Source organism: Lithobates pipiens, unplaced genomic scaffold (assembly GCF_037356315.1).
Source record: "Lithobates pipiens isolate NorthernLeopardFrog02 unplaced genomic scaffold, aLitPip1_a1.2 Scaffold_8, whole genome shotgun sequence".
Classification (NCBI taxonomy): domain Eukaryota; kingdom Metazoa; phylum Chordata; class Amphibia; order Anura; family Ranidae; genus Lithobates; species Lithobates pipiens.
The window spans coordinates 114,102,712-114,122,228 of NW_027507903.1; the positions used below are offsets into that span (position 1 = coordinate 114,102,712).

Genomic DNA, 19,517 nt, shown 5'->3' on the forward strand with positions numbered 1-19,517 from the left:
GACTTTTAATAAATGGACACTTACCTGTCCAGGGTGCCCCCTATGTCGGCAGGAGATGACAAGCAATCGCTTGTCTCTCGGCTGCCCCCGCCGCTATCCTCTGTGAATCAGGAAGTGAAGCGTTGCGGCTTCACTGCCCAGTTTCCTACTGCACATGCGCGAGTCGCGCTGCGCATCTTCTCTGGTCCCCGTTGTGTTCTGGGAACTGTGTGTTTCCCAGAACACAACAGGGGGGGGGATGCATCTGCGGATATTCTGTGGCTAGCTATGCCCAGAAGTGGGTGCAGATACCTGTATTATACAGGTATCTGCACTCCCCTCCCCCCTTAAAAGGTGCCAATTGTGGCACTGGAGGGGGGAGGAATCGGCTGAGGGGAAGTTCCACTTTAGGGTGGAGCTCCGCTTTAATAAAAACAATATAAAAAAATTGGAATATATATTGTGTTTGTGTGCCCTAAAATTAACTTAAAGAGGTATTCTGACCCCCCCCCCCCCCTCGAAAACAAATTAAAAGTCAGCAGCTACAAATACTGTTGCTGCTAACTTTTATTATTAGGACACTTCTCTGTCCGGAGTTCCCACGATGTCAGCACCCAAGCCAATTTTCAGAAAGGCTGTCAGGTGCTGCCGCTGCCATTCCTGATATGGAACACCCTACTACTCATGCACGAAGTGCGCTGTGCTTTCTAATTGGCGGAGGAAGGATGAGGGGGCCAAACTTCTGAGGGACGGTGCTGCGGTGCCAAGTGGGGAAGGGTACATGTCAAAAATAGGTACCCGAGGGGGGGGGGGGGGGCGGGGGAGTAGACAGATGAGTGGAAGTTCCAGTGTTGGGTGGCTTTTGGGTCGCTTTAAGTTTGAAAAGTTGTACTTGATAGATCGTTTCACACTACTACCATTTTATTTTTCAGGGTATCTGTTTATATAAAATATGTTATGTTTGGGGGTTTTAATTAATCTTCAGGCCTAAAATTATTTAATAAACATAGGTGCAAAAAAAACACAAAAATTACTCTGGCCACAAATTGGTTAAGAGGACATTTAATTTAGAATTTCTTACAAATAATTTATCATTTTTTAGAAAGTAAATGATAAGCTATTTGATAATAATTATTTGTGGCGTGGACCTCTATAATATGAGGGTGGTTGTATTCATGTGTGTTCATATTCTTGTACACATTTTAGGCATTTCAGCTACAAAATAGCCTTTTGATAACCAGGCCCTGTTGCTATCACCGTATGTTGCAGCCTGATTTGATACGAATATTGTTATTAAATATGAACATGCTTGGTAATCTTCTCGATGAAATCAAACTCCTGTTCTTTCTTCGAATACAGGAAAGAAATAAATGGCTGAGCTTGACAAGGCTTGATTGCAGTGCTGTGAGCTTATTACAGGCTTGTGGCCCGGGCCCTGCCCTCTTCCTCTTGGTCACGGTTTCTAGGGAGACTCAATGTTGTGACAACCTGCATTCATAGCGAGATGTCTCTAAAGAATTAGAGGACAGAAGAAAGCAGACATAGAGAAAAATATCAAAATATGTAGAAAGACTGGGTAAAAAAATGATCTGGTGTTGACAAATTTAACGACCCAGACTATGAGGGAGTGAAAGCGAGGAGGAAGTATTGATCTTTTAACTGCAGAAACTAGACACATAGCTCAAGGCAGGGGGAGGTGGAACAGGTAAACCTAACGAGGTATGAAGTAGACAGCCAAGAACTATAGATCAAAGGTAGTAAAAGTAAATACAGAACAGAACAGAAGGTGTGTATGTTTGCCCGTCCTCCTAATTCTGCCCTCAAGCATACTGACTGCACATCTTAACCACACTGGCTGCCTTACAAAAGGTGAGTAGGATGGCTGAAGTGAAGCTGTGGTTGCTATTTGGTGTAAGGCAGAGGGTGTGTGTTTGGATGGGAAGGTAACTGTGCAACCCTTATCTCTCTAGGATACTGTACAGGGTTGGGTGCTGTTATCCATCATTAGTCTGTGACAGGTACACTGTATAGTGTCTAGGGGAAACATCTTCTATCATACGCACAGCACAGCACACTTTAACCGATAATAACAGAAGATCTAAACTACCTACATGGTGACCTTATCTAGATATACACATATACAGCAGCAGTTTGCTACCTTGGACCTTAGAAGAAGGGGGCTCTCGTCTCAAAGTACAGTCTTACTATTTAGACCCGTGAAGGCTATTTGTTACTGTTATTGCTTGGGATAGGCTCATAACGTGTAGAGGATCTGCTAACTCTCATGGATGGACAGTTTTTATAGACCATATTCCTCCTCTGTAAGTAATATTGTTATCATTGTTTTGTTCTATATGGCTTGGTGTTTGACTGCTCAAATGTTTTTCCTTTTCTTTTTAGTTACAAAAAGATGGACCTTCTTTTCCGTCCTACAATGCACTGGCGGATATTCTTCCAGACCCATGGGTTCAGCAGACACCAAGAGAACAGAAGCCTGCAGACACTGCGAGGCTTCCAGAACTTTCCAACACCAGCCTTCCTCGACAACACCTGAGGTAGGATCAGCTTAATAACATTATTTATGAAATAGACAAAACATTTATTTTAACATTATAGTTTCAGAGTATTTTTAGAGACACAAAATGTACCTAGGGATGTCTTTTTTTTTAATCAAAATGTATATAATGTCAGGACTGTTATTATCATGATGGCACTCCTGGGGCCATGCCTAAGCCCTTGTACACACGGTCGGACATTCCAATGGAAAATGTCTGATTGGACTGTGTTGTCGGATAATCCTACTGTGTGTGGGCTCCAGCTTGGCTATAAAATTTTCCAACCTTGTCCGATCATGTGTAGAGAATTCCGATCGGACAGTGCCACACATGCTCAGATCAAATTCCTACACCAAAGCTATTGGCTACTAGCCTGAACGTAGTCCCGTCGTAATGAAATAACCTCACCACGTTCTGAACAATCAAATTTTCCGACAACTTTGTCCGACCGTGTGTATGCAACAGTATCGGACAAAATCCGTCGGACAAAATCCGACGGATTTGGTTGTCGGAATGTCCGACCGTGTGTACAAGGGATAAGGCAGTATGGTAGAGGCACAGCAATAAAGCTGGTAATACACTAGTAGAATTTACTCATTTTTAATTTTAGGAATATTCAGTTGATTTTATAATTGTTAGTGGGGTCAAGTCAATGCTTGTTTTCAAACATAGTGATGAAAATTTAAAAAAAAAGTAGGATGAGAATTTGATTTGAACAGGCAAAGTTTAACAGTGCATGTAGTTCTCATTTGAGAGAGTCCATTTATTCCAAATCGAATGTTAAAAGCAAATACAATTTTGAAGTCATTTTAAAAAATATTTATTAAATCATCAAATATACAGAGAATTTTCATACAAACATTCATTTCAAAATCTACTTGCATATGGACAGCTATGGAGATGGGGCTGTATTTACCAGAATGGCAGTCCTGCAGGGGCGGACTGACCATTCGGCCACTCGGGCACTGCCCGATGGCCCCGAGCCACAAGGGGGCCCCATCAGGGTTGCCAGCCTCAGTAAAACCAGGAACAGTATGTAAAAATATGTGTTTTTTTTTTACATCTGTCTCTGAAATGTCCCTTACCGACATCCTTTTGGTCTAAAAATCCAGAGATTATAGCTGCCCCACCTCTCCAGTTCCTTCTCAGCCAATAGAAACATGTCTGTGTATACTGTGTGTACATGTATGTGTATACTGTGTGATTGTATACTGTGTGTGTATGTTTGTGTATATTGTGTGGCCCCATAATCTCTGATTGCCTGGGTGCCCCATAATCTCTTATTGCTCGGGGGGCCCCATGAGTTGTCAGTCCGCCCCTGCAGTCCTGGGAAAGTCCCTAAGCAGTATGGTAGGGGCACAGCACTAAGCCTGAAATATATTAACTGCGATATAAGGTTTCTTTATTTTGCCTCCTTCTAACCATCTCTGGACATTTGTGGCCAAGGAAATATAGCAAGGAGTGTGCACAGCGCAGGGGATGCTGCACAAGTTAGAAGTTTCACTATAGCTCATAAACATTAAACCATTTCTCCTTTCCCTTGTGTGTTGTTATGTACCTGTAGGCTGCCTGTATGGCAGACAGCATGTTTTTGAAACAAGGTTTGTATCTAGAACAGCGTGAAGTCTAGATACAACTTTCCATATACTGTTAAGAGAAACACTATAGTTTAAGGCTGCATTCCTACCTGAGCGCTTTAACCACTTTCAGACCGGACCATTTTGCTGGTAAATTACCAGAGGTCTTTTTACACTTTGGCACTGTGCTGCTTTAACTGGTAATTGCGCGGTCATGCAATGTTGTACCCAAACAAAATTTGCGTCCTTTTCTTCCCACAAATAGAGCTTTCTTTTAAAGGTATTTGACTGACTCAGCGATTTTTATTTTTTGCGATATAAACGTAAAAAGACCGCAAATTTTGAAAAAAAATGATATTTTCTACTTTTTGTTATTAGAAAAATCCAATAAACTCAATTTTAGTCATACATTTAGGCCAAAATATATTCAGCCACATGTCTTTGGTAAAAAAAAGTCAATAACTGTATATTTATTGGTTTGCGCAAAAGTTGTCACATCTACAAACTAAGGTACGTTTTCTGGAATTTACGCAGCTTTTAGTTTACGACTGCCTATCTCATTTCTTGAGGTGCTAAAATGGCAGGGCAGTACAAAACCCCCCCAAATGACCCCATTTTGGAAAGTAGACCCCCTAAGGAAATTGATAAGTGGCATGTTGAGCCCATTGAATATTTTATTTTTTTGCCTCAAGCGATTGAATAATGACAAAAATTTTTATTTTATTTTTTTACACAAAGTTGTCACTAAATGATATATTGCTCACACATGCTATGGGCATATGTGAAATGACCCCCCAAAATAAATTCTGCTGCTTCTCCTGAGTACGGGGATACCACATATGTGGGACTTTTTGGGAGCCTAGCCGCGTACGGGGCCCCGAAAGCCAAGAACCGCCTTCAGGCTTTCTAAGGGCGTAAATTTTTGATTTCACTTCTCACTACCTATTACAGTTTTGAAGGCCATAAAATGCCAAGATGGCACAAAATCCCCACAAATGACCCCATTTTAGAAAGTAGACACCCCAAGCTATTTGCTGAGAGGCATGTTGAGTCCATGGAATATTTTATATTTTGCCACAAGTTGCGGGAAAATTACAAACTTAAATTTTTTTTAATTTTTTTTTCACAAAGTTGTCACTAAATGATATATTGCTCACGCATGCCATGGGCATATGTGAAATGACACCCCAAAATAAATTCTGCTGCTTCTCCTGAGTACCGGGATACCACATGTGTGGGATTTTTTGGGAGCCTAGCCGCGTACGGGGCCCCGAAAGCCAAGAACCGCCTTCAGGTTTTCTAAGGGCGTAAATATTTGACTTCACTCCTCACTACCTATTACAGTTTTGAAGGCCATAAAATGCCAAGATGGCACAAAACCCCCACAAATGACCCCATTTTAGAAAGTAGACACCCCAAGCTATTTGCTGAGAGGCATGTTGAGTCCATGGAATATTTTATATTTTGCCACAAGTTGCGGGAAAATTACAAACTTTTTTTTTTTTTTCACAAAGTTGTCACTAAATGATATATTGCTCACGCATGCCATGGGCATATGTGAAATGACACCCCAAAATAAATTCTGCTGCTTCTCCTGAGTACGGGGATACCACATATGTGGGACTTTTTGGGAGCCTAGCCGCGTACGGGGCCCCGAAAACCAAGCACCGCCTTCAGGCTTTCTAAGGGCGTTACAGTTTTGAAGGCCATAAAATGCCAAGATGGCACAAACCCCCCCCCCAAATGACCCCATTTTGGAAAGTAGACACCCCTAAATTTAGGGGTACACTAGTGAGACTAGGTAATAAATGGCGGGTGCCCAGAAACTATAAAAAAATAACTAACCAACCAGCGTCACCTGTAACAGTTATATGGTGATCACTGGTGAAAGGGTTAACTAGGGGGCAATCAGGGGGCTTTATGCGGTAGTATATGGGGGTCCCTGGCGCTATAAAAAGCTTTGGCGAACCTAAATACCTACCTGCCTAACTAGCGTCACCTGTGACACTAATACAGCGATCAGAAAAACGATCGCTTATTAGGCTGGGTTCACACTGGAGCGATGCGGGAACGCCACGAATCCGCGACGGGTTCCCGCATCGCATGCCTCCCGGCGGCAGTTCACACTGCCCTATGCGAACTGCTGGGAGTGTCAGTGAAATGTTAATGACACCCCCAGATCAGTTCGCATATCGCAGTGCGATCTGCAAACTAGGATCGCATGGTGTGAACACCCATGCGATCCGATTCTGCTGCGGACCAAAAAAAGGGTCCCGTGTGAGTTTGCGGCGGGTGCGGCGGGTGCAACGCGAATTCAGCCATACTATCTGTATGGCTGAACTCGAATCGCACAGAGATCGGATGTGATTTGCACTGCAGTGCGGTGCGAATCACATCCGTTCTCATAAACCGCTGCAATGTGAACCCAGCCTTAGTGACACTGGCGACGGGGGGTGATCACGGGGTTAAACCTTTATTGGGGGGGTTAGGGGGGCACATTAGAACTAAAGGGGGCTAACCCTAACTGCCCTAACAGTTATTACAGTCACAAATGACACCAATCCAAAAAAAATAAAAAATAAATGCAATTGGTGTCACTGTGACTGGGGGGGGGGGGCAGGGGTAATTGGGGGGGTGATCGGGGGGTAAAGGGGGGGTGTGAGTGTGCCTGGCATGTTCTACTGTATTGTGTAGTGTTTGTGCAACTCACCGATCCTCTCTCCTCGGTGCCGGAACGAAAAATACCGACACGGAGGAGAGATTACATCACTTCCTCTCCTGTGAGGAGAGGAAGTGATGTCGTGGAGCATTTCTATTCGTCGGGAGCGATCGCGAGGGGGTGGCCATGAATGAATGGCTGCCCCCTCATCCCGGATTGCTCCCGAACGAATGCCGACCGCCGCAGGCACCGGGGGGGCCCGATCAGGCCCCCCACCCGCGGGAAGGCAGGGACTTACATATACGCCCATATGCCTGCCCGTGCCATTCTGCCGACGTATATCGTCGTGCGGCGGTCGGCAAGTGGTTAAAGTCACGTTTTTACCACAATTTTACCACGATTTTGTTCAGGTCACCATTGTAACAGGCAGAAAAATGCCTTTAATCTGCCCCAAAGAAGCTCATGTTCTTTTTTGAGCTTAGGGTGTTTTTAAGGCGTTTTGCTTCAGGTGACAAAACGCTCAGATGTGAACAGGTGCCATTGAAATGAATGGGATTTTGCTTGTTAGAAGGTTTTTCTGGCGTTTTATGAGCTAACAATGCTCAGGTGTGAATGCAACCTAAAACTCACAATAAAGAATGATGAGAATCAACAAAATGTCCATTCTCCCTGATTGACTTTTTGTAGAGGTCTAGGTCTTATGTGAATATGGAAGTCAATATTTGCCCATGGAATTGAGTGCTCTCCAAAGACACTTCCTTAAAAAAATGGATCTAACGTTGCTCCCACCTCTTCTGTTTTCTAGTAATAATGTGGAACTGCCAGCTGACCCCGTGATGGAGCATCAGGAACAGGTGTGTACTATACACCATGTGTGACTTGCATGTGTGCATATACAGTTGTGCTCATAAGTTTACATACCATGGCAGAATTTATGATTTCTTGGCCATTTTTCAGAAAATATGAATGATAACACAAATACTTTTCTTTCGCTCATGGTTAGTGTTTGGCTGAAGAATTTTATTATCAATCAAATGTGTTTACTCTTTTTAAATGATAATGACAACAGAAACTACCCAAATGACCCTGATCAAAAGTTTACATACCCTTGTGATTTTGGCCTGATAACATACACACAAGTTGGCAAAAGGGGTTTGAATGGCTATTAAAGGTACCCATCCTCACCTGTGATCTGTTTGCTTGTAATTAGTGTGTGTGTATAAAAGCTCAATGAGTTTCTGGACTCCTGACAGACCCTTGCATCTTTCATCCAGTGCTGCACTGGCATTTCTGGATTGTGTGTCATAAGGAAAGCAAAAGAATTGTCAAAGGATCTGCGGGAAAAGGTAGTTAAACTATAAAACAGGAAAGGGATATAAAAATATATCCAAGGAATTGAGAATGCCAATCAGCAGTGTTCAAACTCTAATCAAGAAGTGGAAAATTAGGAGTTCTGTTGAAACCAAACCACGGTCAGGTAGGCGAAATAAAATTTCAGCCACAACTGCCAGGAAAATTGTTCAGGATGCAAAGAAAAACCCACAAATAACTTCAGGTGAAATACAGGACTCTCTGAAAACGTGGTGTGGCTGTTTCAAGATGCATACAATACAATAAGGAGGCACTTGAAGAAAGATGGGCTGCATGGTCGAGTCACCAGAGGAAAGCTATTATTATGCAAATGTACAAATATTTAACAGCGTTAGTGCTATATAAGTAGTAACATACAATAAATGTAGATATAAGTGCAAAGTGAAATAATTTAATACTGAATAGTGATACAATGAAGTGCAAAGTGCTTCCAACAGAAATTCACACAGCCAGGTAGAAAGGAGTCTCAGAGAAAACACTCAAAGGACACTCTCCCCTGGTGACCCCACTCACCAGAACATATGGACCCTCAGCTTTGCAGTCCAGGGGTCAGAAAAGCTTAATGGGGTTGTGGTATATAGATCCAGAATCAGAGATGCTTCCCCAGACAATATTCATGCAGACCGAGTAGACTAATATATCTTTGAAAAAGAGAAAAAAGTAGCATAGTGAAGTACTACTGGCATTGGATTACTGCGCATTTAACTAACACCACTCACGAAAATCATTTCTGGTTTTACGTACCAGTGACGCAACTTCTGGTGTCCGTGGAACACACACTGCAGATGCGAACCCGGAACACACAGATGCCTGTTTTTCAAGCCGTCTCGTGAGTGGCATTTGTTAAATGTGCAGTAATCCAGTGCCGGTAGTACTTCACTATGCTACTTTTTTCTCTTTTTCAAAGATATATTAGTCTACTCGGTCTGCATGAATATTGTCTGAGGAAGGCGCCTCTAAAAAAGGTGCCTCTAAGTGCAGAATTAAAACTTTTAATATCTCCAAACAAGTTTAAAAACACTTACAGAATCAAGGATAAGAAGAGGCATAACATAGATGTATGAAGCAGGTGATCCGGCATCAGGAGGTCCCAGTGTATCATCACAGCTTTCCAGGGATAACAATATGCAGCAGCAGAAGGTCCCAGGATAACCAGCAGGTGAACACCCCAGGCTCTGGGAACACTGGTGCAGCAATCAGGCCATCTGAGTCAGCATGGAGCATGAATCCCGGAAGTGGTTTTCTATTGAGATTGCTCCGCTCTTTGAGTGCAGCCCTAAGTGTTTGAAGACCACTTCATCCGCCCAATAAAGACACTATCTGCCTGGTCCTGACATTCTGAGCGCCCTTGACATACGTTTTATCTGGATCTATATACCACAACCCCATTAAGCTTTTCTGACCCCTGGACTGCAAAGCTGAGGGTCCGTAAGTTCTGGTGAGTAGGGTCACAAGAGGGGAGTGTGTCCTTTGAGTGTGTTCTCTGAGACTCCTTTCTACCTGGCTGTGTGAATTGCTGTTGGAAGCACTTGGCACTTTATTGTATCACTATTCAGTATTATATTATTGCACTTATATCTACATTTATTGTATGTTACTACTTAAATAGCATTAGCGCTGTTAAATATTTGTACATGTACTCTTTAAGGTGTTAGCACCTTTGTAATAGCTGCTGTGTTTTCATATTTTTTGCACCATTTTTTTATTATTATTCCATTAGCGTGAGTTATATTTTATATTGTATGTATATTACTATGAAAATGCCACAAAGTATCCAGCTTACAATATGCCAAACAGCACAGAGACAAGCCATTGGCATTTAGTGTGATGAGACCAAAATTGAGCTTTTTGGCCACAACCATAAACGCTTCATTTGGAGAGGAGTCAACAAGGCCTATGATGAAAGGTACACCATTCCTACTGTGAAACATGGAGGTGGATCGCTGATATTTTGGGGATGTGTGAGCTACAAAGGCACAGGAAATCTGGTCAAAATTGATGGCAAGTTGAATGTAGTATATTATCAATACTTGAGGATTATTTGCATTCATGAGCCAGGAAGATGCACATGGGACGTACTTGGACATTCCAACATGACAATGACAATACACAAGGCCAAGTCGACCTGTCATTGGCTACAGCCGAATAAAGTGAAGGTTCTGGAGTGGCCATCTCAGTCTTTTGACCTCAATATCATGGAGCCACTCCGGGGAGATCTCAAACATGCAGTTCATGCAAGACAGCCCAAGAATTTACAGGAACTGGAGGCTTTTTTACCAAGAGGAATGGGCAGCTTTACCATCTGAGAAGATAAAGAGCCTCATCCCCAAATACCACAAAAGACTTCAAGCTGTCATTGATGTTAAAGGGGGCAATACATGGTATTAAGAACTGGGGTATGTAAACTTTTGATCAGGGTAATTTGGGTAGTTTCTGTTGTGATTATGATTTAAAAAGAGTAAACACCGTTAAATGATAATAAATGGCTTCAGCCAAACACTAACCATGGGTGGAAGAAAAGTTTTTGTGTTATTCATATTCTCTGAAAATGGGCAAGAAATCATAAATTCTGCCAGGGTATGTAAACTTATGAGCACACCTGTACGTATCATTGTGTGTGTATGTGTTTATGTATTTCTTTTAATTCCATATTTACAGCACAAGGCACAACATAGAGCATTAGTCTGAGGTGGTAAACTGTTATTCCTTACCAGCCTGAGGGTCCAGCTGACCTTTCTTCTAGTGAAATGTGTCAGGTTTACTTGAAAAGTTAATAGCTGAAAACAAATAATAAGCATGCAATGCATGTTAACCATGCATCCTCCATAGTTCTAGCAGTGTGTTTGTTGTGTGGGATTTCGTGTGTGTGTGTGTGTGTGTGTGTGTGTGTGTGTGTAAATATACAAGGTATGACATTTAATTCCCGGAATGGACTGTAAAAAAAAAAGGTATAAAAATTGTTTGTGCAGGAGCGTTATCGTGGTGGGCAATCCACTTGTCAATCCAAAGTTCCAGTCTTTTGCTCCGAACAGGTTCTCATAAACATTTCAGAATTTCCAATTAACAATGTTGGTTGACCGTCCTCGTATACAGATAATGTAGTAAAATACCTTGATCTCGCACTTATGCTTCCTGTTCCCACCTTCTTACAATGATGATTTAACAGGGGCTCGGAGGACTGGCACTGCCCACATTGCAAACCCAATCTTTCTGGCAAGGCTTTTACAGCATGCATAGAATTTGCAGCAGAAGAGGGAAAGGGGAAAGAGGCGCCAAGCAACCAATAGTCTAAAAGGGTTTAATGAGTGAATATACAGTAAAACACAGTAGCATGTTCAACCCACAGGGTAATAATGAGAGACTGTCTGTGCCCAGGTGGGCTGTGTGAAGCATCCTTCACAAGATGGTGGAATAGTCCTATCCGCAGCAGCGGCTCCATAAGGACAGGAGGGAGGACACTGGAACCAGGATCTGCAGGGAGCCAAATGACAGCTGTCAAACCCAGAGTAGAACTGACCAATCGGAGAGCGTTTCAGAGGCAATTCATTCCTCCTTCCTCAGCCGATGACTATTCCAGTATCTCCTACAGGATCCTTCACACAGCCCACATTGGCATAAACAGTCTCTCATTATTACCCTGTGAGTTGATGTTGCTGTGTTTTATATTCACTCATTAAACTGTTTTACAATATTGGTCGCTTGGCGCCTCTCTCCCCTTCCCTTCTTCTGTTTCAGTGTTGATTTCCTAACCCCAGGGGAAACTACCTGTCCAATGGATACTACAGACATTTCCCATAGATTTTTTTGTCTTCCATTCCCATCCAGATGGAGTATATAAGAGACAATGGGGGTTATTTACGAAAGGCAAATCCACTTTGCACTACAAACGCAAACTACAAGTGCAAAGTGCACTTGAAATTGCACTGAAAGTGCACTTGGAAGTGCAGTGGCTGTAAATCTAATGCCGCATACACACAACCGGACTTTCCGGCAGACTAGGTCCGACGGTCTTCCTGACGGACTTTTCAGCGGAGTTCCGATGGACTTCCGAACGAACTGACTTGGTCACACACGAAGTCTGTTCGAAAGTCCGTTAGTTTTGAACGTGATGATGTAAGACAGGACTAAAAAAGGAAGTTCAATAGCCAGTAGCCAATAGCTTCCCATGCGTCGTATTTGGTCCGTCGGACCAGCATACAGACGAAGGGTTTTCCCGATAGGAATTGAGTCCATCAGACAGATTTGAAACATGTTCTATTTCTAGGTCCGTCGCATTTTTAAAAATGATCGGATTAGCCCACACACAACAATCGGATTGTCTGACGAACTGATTCCGTCGGACATAGTCTGCCAGAAAGTCCGGTCATGTGTACGCGTCATAAGGGGTAGATCTGAAATGAAGGGAAGCTCTGCTGATTTTATCATCCAATCATATGCAAGCTAAAATGCTGTTTTTTATTTTCCTTGCATGTCTCCCTCGGATCTACAGCGACTGCACTTTCAGTGCAATTTGAAGTGCACTTTGCAGTTGCAGTTTGCACTTGTAGTGCAAAGTGGATTTGCCTTTCGTAAATAACCCCCACTGTTTCATACACTATATAGGTGCATTCTTGTAATGCACAAACACCGTATTAGTGGTAACATTGTATGAGCACTTGTTCGTCATTAAGGGGGCAAATCCTTCCGGGGTGCTGAGCAATTAGTGTTCTGATGACTGTGCCCTAAGGACTTTACTTATCCTTTGTTGAAAAAAAGTGCTATTTTTAAAATGAGCCACGAAAACTATGTGGGTGAATCAGTCATGTGCCTGGTTTGCTGGGCTGCTGTTGTTTCTAACACTGCATTTCTAATTTTTATTGTATTATTTTCAAAATGCTTGGTTGTATTGGTTATCAGCAAATCAAAGGTAGATTGGAATACATTTGCAAATCTCTTTCTTATGTGAATTGTCAAGAGACAATCAATCTAGTAATTTTAAGTGTTTACTGAGTACACTATAGGTTCCCTTAAGAATTCTGGTTGGCTTTAGTCTCTCTGCAGAGGGTCTAGGGCAGTGATGGCGAACCTTGGCACCCCAGATGTTTTGGAACTACATTTCCCATGATGCACTGGCACTCTGCAGTGTAGGTGAGCATCATGGGAAATGTAGTTCCAAAACATCTGGGGTGCCAAGGTTCTCCATCAGTGGTCTAGGGGCTTTGTCCATTATTGGCCGCTTGGATTTTCCTCTGTGAAATCATCTAGTATCTTCTGTCACCGCAAAAATCAAAACTATGCTTCATCTCCAGTGCTTTACATAGATGGACACAAGATAAAAAATTCAGCCTCTCATGCTACAACCTCTGGCCATAAGGATAGGAAAATGTCACAAGCAAACCCTTCTGTAGGCCTAAACTATTACAATCAGTAACAAAACAAGCATAAAATACTGTATAAAGTAAAATTATTCATGTAAATCACTGGCTTTTGCCAAACTATTTCTTTTTCTCTGGATATGAATGACAGAAAATCTGTGCCTGGAAAGTTAGGACATGCCAGCGTTAAATGGCTGTTGTGTCCATATGGCTCTTTGTGATTATTTGGAGAAAGAACAAAAATCTTATCATTCTTTATATTAGACGAACTATCTCTGTATATTTGCCCACTGCAACAGAGTGCCAAGAGTTTTTTCAGGTGGTCACCATTTCATTAAAGTGCATGTAAACTCTAACAATATTTTTTTCCTTATTTTCTCCCTTTTGTTATATTTACAGTTGAAAGTGTTTTATTATATCTGTTCAGTAAGTAAAAAATAAAAAAATAAATGTGTATCCATCTAGACATCCAGTTACCTAATAACTGAATTCTCTGCCTCTAGACTGTTATCAGTAAGAATTGTTCCCATTTATCTATATGTAGCACCCACCTAGTTGCTAGGTGAGGTAAATTTAGTTGGCTCCTCTGTAGGCAGAAGAGCAGAAGTTAAAGTGGATGTAAACCCAATTTTTTATTTTTTTTATGTCATAATCTAAAGTATACAATTTCCTATCATTTGAGCCCAGTCTTGCCACAAATAGTTATTCCATCTCTGAGCAATCATCTTTTATTGTTCAGTTAGATAAATCTTGACAAACATAGAAAAACTGTCAAATCCTCCCCCTTCCTGTGAGTGACAGGTGATTTACATATCTCGCGCACTAGCCTAAGAGACATGCATTATTTTTTAATTCCCTCCCATTCCTTTCTTCTGCTGCTCTGCCAGGATTGTGTGCCCCCCACCTCCGCATGATTTGGCATGCTGAAGTCATGTGGTTACTTTCCTGTCTTTTCACTGGATGTTGGAGATCATAGCAGAAGTTCAGTGTAAGAAATACACAGGAGAATATGCATGATGATAAGGGGAGTGTAGAGGTGGGCGGGGAGTCTACTGAAATCACGACTCCACCCACTGAGCTCCAGACAACAGACCCACCCACAGAATATGCAGTTTTTTGGGTCTAATAGCAGACAGAGGGGAGACATTTGACAGATAACACCTATGGCAGTAGTTTATAAAGGACGACATTGGGTTTACATCCACTTTAATGTGTTTTTGGCTGGGCAGTGCTTCAGGGCTGTGGTTCTGTTACCTCCCTCTGGCTTCTAGAACTCACAGGATAGTTCTAGAACCTAGAAGGTGGAGGAACAAAGGCTCCAGCCTGAATATTTATGAAGTTTCCACCAGTCCTTGAGGATGCAAAGGCTCAGTAGGTGGGGTAACAGTTCCATAAATAGAAGCCTGGCAGTCTGGGTACAGATTTCAGGCTCCAGTTGCCTGGAGTGAACCCGTGGGCTAGGGGGTTCTGCCCCTGGGCAAAAGGAAGGAATGGAGAAGGAGAAAGCCGGTGGAAGAGAGATGACACGGCTTAACGCCTCACCCCTTTAGCTTGTTTCAGCTAGGCTTAGCTGGAGCCATCCTGAAAGACAAGATTCAGCCTGTGTAGCAGAAAGCCTGTACAGCAGCCCTTTGGACTCCAAGCATCTTCTCTTCAGAGAAGCCTACCCCACCCACACCTAACTGTATTTTCATTTTCTCCATCAGCTCATCCCCCCACAGTTATTACCTTTTGTTTCAACTTGACCCTCCCTTCTAGATTGTAAGCTCTAACAAGCAGGGCCCTCTGATCCCTCCTGTATTGATTTGTATTGTAAGTGTACTGTCTGCCCTCATATTGTAAAGCGCTGCGCAAACTGTTGGCACTATATAAATCCTGAATAATAATAATAATCACCAAAAAGGGACTGAGCGAGGAACTTCCTCATCATCCTACCACAAGCCTACAGTATATAGGCGCAAGGTGCAATATTCTGATTGGCTATGACCAAGGAACAGCATACTTCCAGCGCAAAGCAGCCAGAAGCCACTCTATATCTCTAGCTTGGGGAAAAAAAAGCCATGCGCTTTAACATTCCTGCAAGGAGCAGCGCCTGTATTCTTCAGTTTGAACCCTTTGTTATGTTAGCTGTGCCATCAATACCACAGGTAGGCAGCACCTTTGACGTTATTAATTAGCAGACAGAGACATTAGCAAGTCCTCAAGAGCTCATTCAAGTTCTACAGTTCTGGGCATCATATGCCACCCCATTCCCTTTCCAAGTTTATCCCTTAAATAAAAAAAAAAACCCAGACCGCTCCTTTAGAGTCCTGTGCCATAAGAGGCGGCTCTGTGTGCATGCGCGGGAGTGATGTCATCACGGCTGCAGCCACTCACACAGCCAGAGTACATGAACCCGGAGGGAAGACCGGGTGAAGATGAAAGTCTATCATAAGGATTCAGGTACACACTCAAGAAGCTATGAGCAGCTGCAGTTAAACTATTAGAACATAGGAATACTTGCCTAATAGTCTCTGCTTCTGCTTCTGGTGAAAATACAGCAGCAGTAGCAGCTTCAGTTTGTATAAGGTTATGTGGCTCAGTTCTCTATGTCGCTTTCTCTCCACTTCCTCCTCCTGAATAGGGATGAGCCGAATGGTTCGGTTCGCATCAGAACATACAAACAGACAAAAAATTAGTGCAAACGTGCAAACTCTGTTAAGGTCTAAGGGAAAAGTGAAAAATCAAGTGTTCGATTTAAACGCATATATGCAAGTTATTGCCATAAAAAGTGTTTGGGGACCCGGGTACTGCCCCAGGGGACATGTATCAATGCAAAATGTTTAAAAATTGAAGTTTTTTCAGGAGCAGTGATTTTAGTAATGCTTAAAGTGAAACAAAAAATTAAAAAATATTCCTTTAAATATCATGCCTGGGGCGTCCCCTTAGTTTGCCTGTAAAGTGGTGCATCTTTCTCATGTGTTTTACTGTGTCGCAGAAAAATTTAATTTCTAAAGGAAAAAAAAATGATATAATTTAAAATTGCTTGCGGCTGTAATGTTCTGTCGGCTCCCTGTAATATAGATGAAAAACCATTGAAAAAAATGGCGTGGGCCTCCCCTCCGTCCATACCAGCCATTTTTTTTTTACATTTTGGTGTGGAGTTCCCCTTAATATCCATACCAGACCTGGTATGGATTTTAAGGGGAGCCCCAAGCCACAATAGTAAAAAAAAAATCAATACCAGTGCCCCCCCTACTGCACCATACCAGGCCACATGCCCTCAACATGTTGATGGGGACGAGGGCCTCGTCCCCACAACCCTGGCCCGATGCTTCTGGGGGTCTGCAGGTGGGGGGGCTTATCGGAATCTGGAAGCCCTCTTTAACAAAGGTGCCCCCAGATCCTGTTCCCCCATTGTACCCCTACCTATTCACCAAAAAAGTGTGAAAAAGGTAAAAAACACAAAAGGCAGTTTTTGACAATTCCTTTATTAAAAAAGAAAAAAATTGTTTCCTGCAATGTCCATCCTTCTTCAATCACGGTGCCGACGGACCTGAAAAATAGAAAAAAAAAAGAAGCTCTGCCTTGATGGGAGGTGTCCCGCCGACTGCTGTCTTTTTGAAGTGGTTAAGGGGAACCCCACGCCAAAATAAAAAAAAAAATGCTGTGGCGGTCGCCCAGCTGTTATATAGGCAAGGGGCGGGGCACTCTGTGATGTAACCAGATGAACCCGCCCCCTCTGACGCCACATGATGTAAGAAGGAGCCGGGGTCACCCGATTATGTCACCGGGTGGCCCCACCCTTGCCTATATAACAGCTGTCACAGCCAAGAGTCAGCAGTCGGCGGGACGCCTCCCAATCGAGGCAGAACTTGTTTTTTTTCCTATTTTTCGGGTCCGTTAGAGCCATGATTGAAGATTGAACGATATTGCGGAACACTTTTTCAACTTCTAAAAACTTTTCGCTTTTAAATTTTTAAATAATGGAATTGTCAAAAACTGTTTCCTTTACTTTTTTGCTGAATGGGTAGGGGTATAATGCACCCCTACCCATTCACATGGGGGGGCCGGGACCTGGGCAAGGGTCGTGAAGATGAGGCCCATGTTGATACTATGTGGGCTGGTACAGTTCAGGAGGGGGGGTTCTCACTCGTCCCCCCCCTATCCTGACCTGCCATGTTGCATGCTCGGATAAGGGTCTGGTATGGATTATGGGGGGACTCCCCCACTATTTATTTTTCTACATTTTGCTGTGGGGTTCCCCTTAAAATCCATACCAGACCTGAAGGACCTGATATGGATTCTGGGGGGGACCCACACAGCATTTTTATTTTGGTGCGGGTTCCCCTTAACCACTTCAATACACTGTGTTATATATACTTCACTGCCTGCACTGACTGAATATAGAGTCTAAACTGAATATCTAGTCTACACTAAATGCAGACTATATATAAATATATATATATATATATATACATATATATACTGCTATGTAAGCAGCCTTATCTAGTGTGGGGCATGGACTTAGGCCCCCTGAGCCGCGATTGGCTAAAACAGAGGAAGGCAACCTCAGCCCTCCAGCTGTTTTGAAACTACAAGTCCCATGAGACATTGCAAGACCCTGACAATCACAGGCATGACTCCTAGAGGCAGAGGCATGATGGGATTTGTGGTTTCACCACAGCTGGAGGGCCAAGGTTGCCTACCCGTGGGCTAAAGGCACCCTGCCTTTGGCCAATTATGGCTCTTGCAGCAGAGCATGCTGTGATTGGCCAAGGCATGCAGGTCAGGTGCATGCTTTGGCCAATCATCTGATGTCAATGCACTGCGATCTCACAGTGCATTATGGGGCATTCCGCAGTGCTCGAATTTCCCGTGAGTGCCCCATCTGTTCGGTTCGCTTTAGAACAAACGAACACCGCGGGCGTATCCCCATTGCTAGCACAAAGAGATGAAGCAACACATGATTTTCAGGAAATTGTTCAAATGTCAAACATTGTTTGCATTTGTGGAATGTTGATGCAGTTATACAATCACTTGCAAAAGTCATATTTTTGTTGTATTGGGAGAAAAATATTTCATTCCATGGCCATCCTTGATTTTGGACATTATTTGGATCTTTTAAGGCTGGCAAATATTATTTTGAAAGCATGTAACATGTTACTTTAGATGTAGACACTATAAGGCTTAGATATTTCCTGCTACCTTGATCTGCCTCAAGGACTTATGAAATAACCTATATTATAACGCTACAATGATCACATAAAATACACTATACATTCCCTTTAAGCGCCAAAGAATATGTCAGCAGTGTACAAGGAATACTGTTAATCAATAAAAACGCACACTCTGCACAGTTATAGATCTCCCTCTTATGGCCACAAACTGAACTTCAGCCAGTTTTATCTTTTTAACTAACTATACTGATAACAGTGCAAGGCTTATACTGTACTGGCAACAATGGGTCAGTGCCTAGGACAGCAAAGATGTATAAATTGTTTATTAGCATTTTTCTTATTTTGCTTTCTTTTTATACCTACCTCTCAAACTTTATGGCTAAAGTATATAGACTTTTAGCAGCGTTTAGGAGCTGCCACACTTAGGTGAGGTTGAACCTCCCTCAACTTCCCTCTCCTGAACAGGTAAAAATCGCGTTCGGGATAGGAACATTATAACCGGCGGCCATGGGAAAGCGTGGCAAAAAACATTTTTAAATAGAGCCTAAGTTTGCTAAAAAAACAATGAATGAGCACAAGGGACATTACTTACCGTCAGTGTCCCCTGTGCTGCTATGTCCTCGTATAGCAGAAATATTCCTCCTCTGATGCCTTCTCCCGCCACTGCCATCATAATCTTCCAGTGTGGCAGGATTTATTCGAACTAAGGGAGCTGTCACAGGTACTCATCAAGTGTGCCTAACTATGCCCACCCTTTTCATCTAGCTACTCCAGTAATAGAAGGCTCCTATGACTGGATCAGCTAAGTCGAAAAGGGTGGGCATAGTTGGGCACTCTTGATGAGTGCCTGTCACTGTTCCTTG

General features: G+C 42.8%; 1 protein-coding gene across 1 annotated transcript in view; it reads left to right on the forward strand.

The window, feature by feature from the left end:
* Positions 1-19,517, forward strand: part of CCDC33 (coiled-coil domain containing 33) — a 214,027-nt gene that overhangs the window by 150,606 nt on the left and 43,904 nt on the right. The window contains exons 14-15 of the mRNA XM_077472696.1: positions 2,380-2,534; positions 7,576-7,624. Of these exons, the coding sequence (XP_077328822.1) occupies positions 2,380-2,534; positions 7,576-7,624 (204 nt within the window). The remainder of the gene's footprint in view (positions 1-2,379; positions 2,535-7,575; positions 7,625-19,517) is intronic.